Source organism: Condylura cristata, unplaced genomic scaffold, assembly GCF_000260355.1.
Source record: "Condylura cristata isolate star-nosed mole 26May11 unplaced genomic scaffold, ConCri1.0 scaffold00015, whole genome shotgun sequence".
Taxonomy (NCBI): Eukaryota; Metazoa; Chordata; class Mammalia; order Eulipotyphla; family Talpidae; genus Condylura; species Condylura cristata.
Window position 1 is genome coordinate 135,155 of NW_004567116.1, and position 1,766 is coordinate 136,920.

General features: G+C 73.8%; 1 protein-coding gene across 1 annotated transcript in view; it reads left to right on the plus strand.

Moving 5' to 3' along the window:
• ARHGAP39 (Rho GTPase activating protein 39) overlaps positions 1 to 1,766 on the plus strand; it is an 11,178-nt gene that overhangs the window by 3,662 nt on the left and 5,750 nt on the right. Inside the window, exons 2-3 of the mRNA XM_012725099.1 lie at positions 61 to 153; positions 1,190 to 1,263. Of these exons, the coding sequence (XP_012580553.1) occupies positions 61 to 153; positions 1,190 to 1,263 (167 nt within the window). The remainder of the gene's footprint in view (positions 1 to 60; positions 154 to 1,189; positions 1,264 to 1,766) is intronic.

Sequence of the window (1,766 nt, forward strand, 5' to 3'; positions counted from 1 at the left end):
CGGCCGCCGGGGGCCCAGGCGCCCGCCGGGGCCGCGCTCACGGCTCTGTTTGCTCCCCAGTGGCGCGGCATGTGCGGGAGCTCCTGGAGAGGACCGCTAAGAAGAAGGCCAAGTTGAGAAAGAAACCCAAGCCCTATGTTGAGGAGCCAGATGGTAGGGCCCGCAGCCGCCCGCCCGCCCGCCGGCCCGCTCCTGCCGGCCTCCTCTAACTGCTTCTGGGCTGCGGGCGGGCGGGCACTAACCTGGGCTCGCCGGGGCACCTGCCCGCCTTCTCTGCAGACCTCCGTGCCTGGCCTGTCTGCGGGCCTTGGGGGGCGGGGGCCTTGGCGGGGGGGGTCCCCAGCCTGGCCCGGCAGGGCCTTCGGAGCCAGGACGCCCCCACGGGGTGCCCGAGGCCGCAGGGCCGCCCTGGCAGCGGCAGGTGGCTGCACACGCCAGGCCGCGGCCAGCCCCCGCACAAGCTGCGCGCTGACCCACTGGCGGCCCCAGGGAGCCAGGAGGCCCAGCTGCCCCTCGGCCCGGCCCCTCACCCTCAGCACCGTCCTCTCTCCTGAACAAAGCGCCTCTGTGCTCTGGCAGTCCCGGGACGAGGATGGGGCCTCCCTGGGGCGCGGGCCCAGCAGAGGCCCAGGGAAAGCGAGACCGGCGCCCGGGAGGCCGGGCTGGGCCGTCCCGGCTGCTCAGCGCCCGGAGGCCGCCGGCCCTTGTCCCCTGTGGCTGCCAGCGAGAGCTGCTCGGGCCGGGGGCTTGAGGGGGCCCCGAGAAAGGGGACTGCACCCCCTTGCCTGTGCTCTTCGACCCTTTGGGCCAGCAGAGTCCCCACAGCACGGCAGCCGTGGGCAGCGGCCACTGGACGCCTGGCCTCCCCTGGCTGAGGTCCCCGCTGGGCAGGGCTGGGCCTGCTTCCCAGTCACTGCCCCGCCGCCGGCCAGCACAAGTGACCCTCTCGGAGCTTCCCAGGGCCGGCTGGGGAGGGGACCCGGGTTCCTTGACTCTGGGGCACTGGCCTGTCCGGCTGGTTGTGTCCCCGCTCCAGGCGGCGCGGGCCTGACCTGGGCAGGGGGTGCAGGCAGGGGCTCAGCCAGGCCCCAAAGATGCCCAGGCCCGGCACAGCTGCCGCTGCACCCCTGCAGGCTCCGCCATGCTGGCCGGCCTCCGCGCCCTGCCGATGGCTGCCCTTCTCTTCCAGGGGTGGCGATAAGCACCTACGCCAAGTACTGCTACCACAAGCTGCAGAAGGCAGCCCTGACCGGGGCCAAGAAGGTACGCGCTGCCCCGGCATGCCGGCCGGGACGGGGCGCCCACACCCGGGCACTGCGCCAGGCTCAGGCAGTGGGGTGAACCGGACCAGCCCAGGCCAGGCCCCCCGCCCCCGCGGGCACCCAAGGCCTCCCGGCCGGATTGCCACACACACAGCAGCAGGCTGCCGGCCCTGGCCCTCGGCTGTGGCCCGGGCCCCCCAAGGCCAGCCTCCGGCACCTGACCTCGTGGGCCTCCACCCCCAGCCAGTGCACGCCCGCCTTCCTCCAGCTGCCCTGCTGCAGCAGGGCCCCGGGCGCCAGCTGTCCCGCCCTGCCCGCCTGGCCCTGTCGCCACACAGCTCCAGCCTGGGCTGTCCAGGGATCTACCTCCCGCCCAGCTAAGCAGCTGGGGTCCTGGGCTCAACCAGAAAAGCCTGGCCCTCACTGGACAAGAGGATGGAAGGCAAAGGCCCAGTCCTGTAGGGGGCAGGAGCAGCCTTGGGGGTGCTGGGGCGCTGGGGGCAG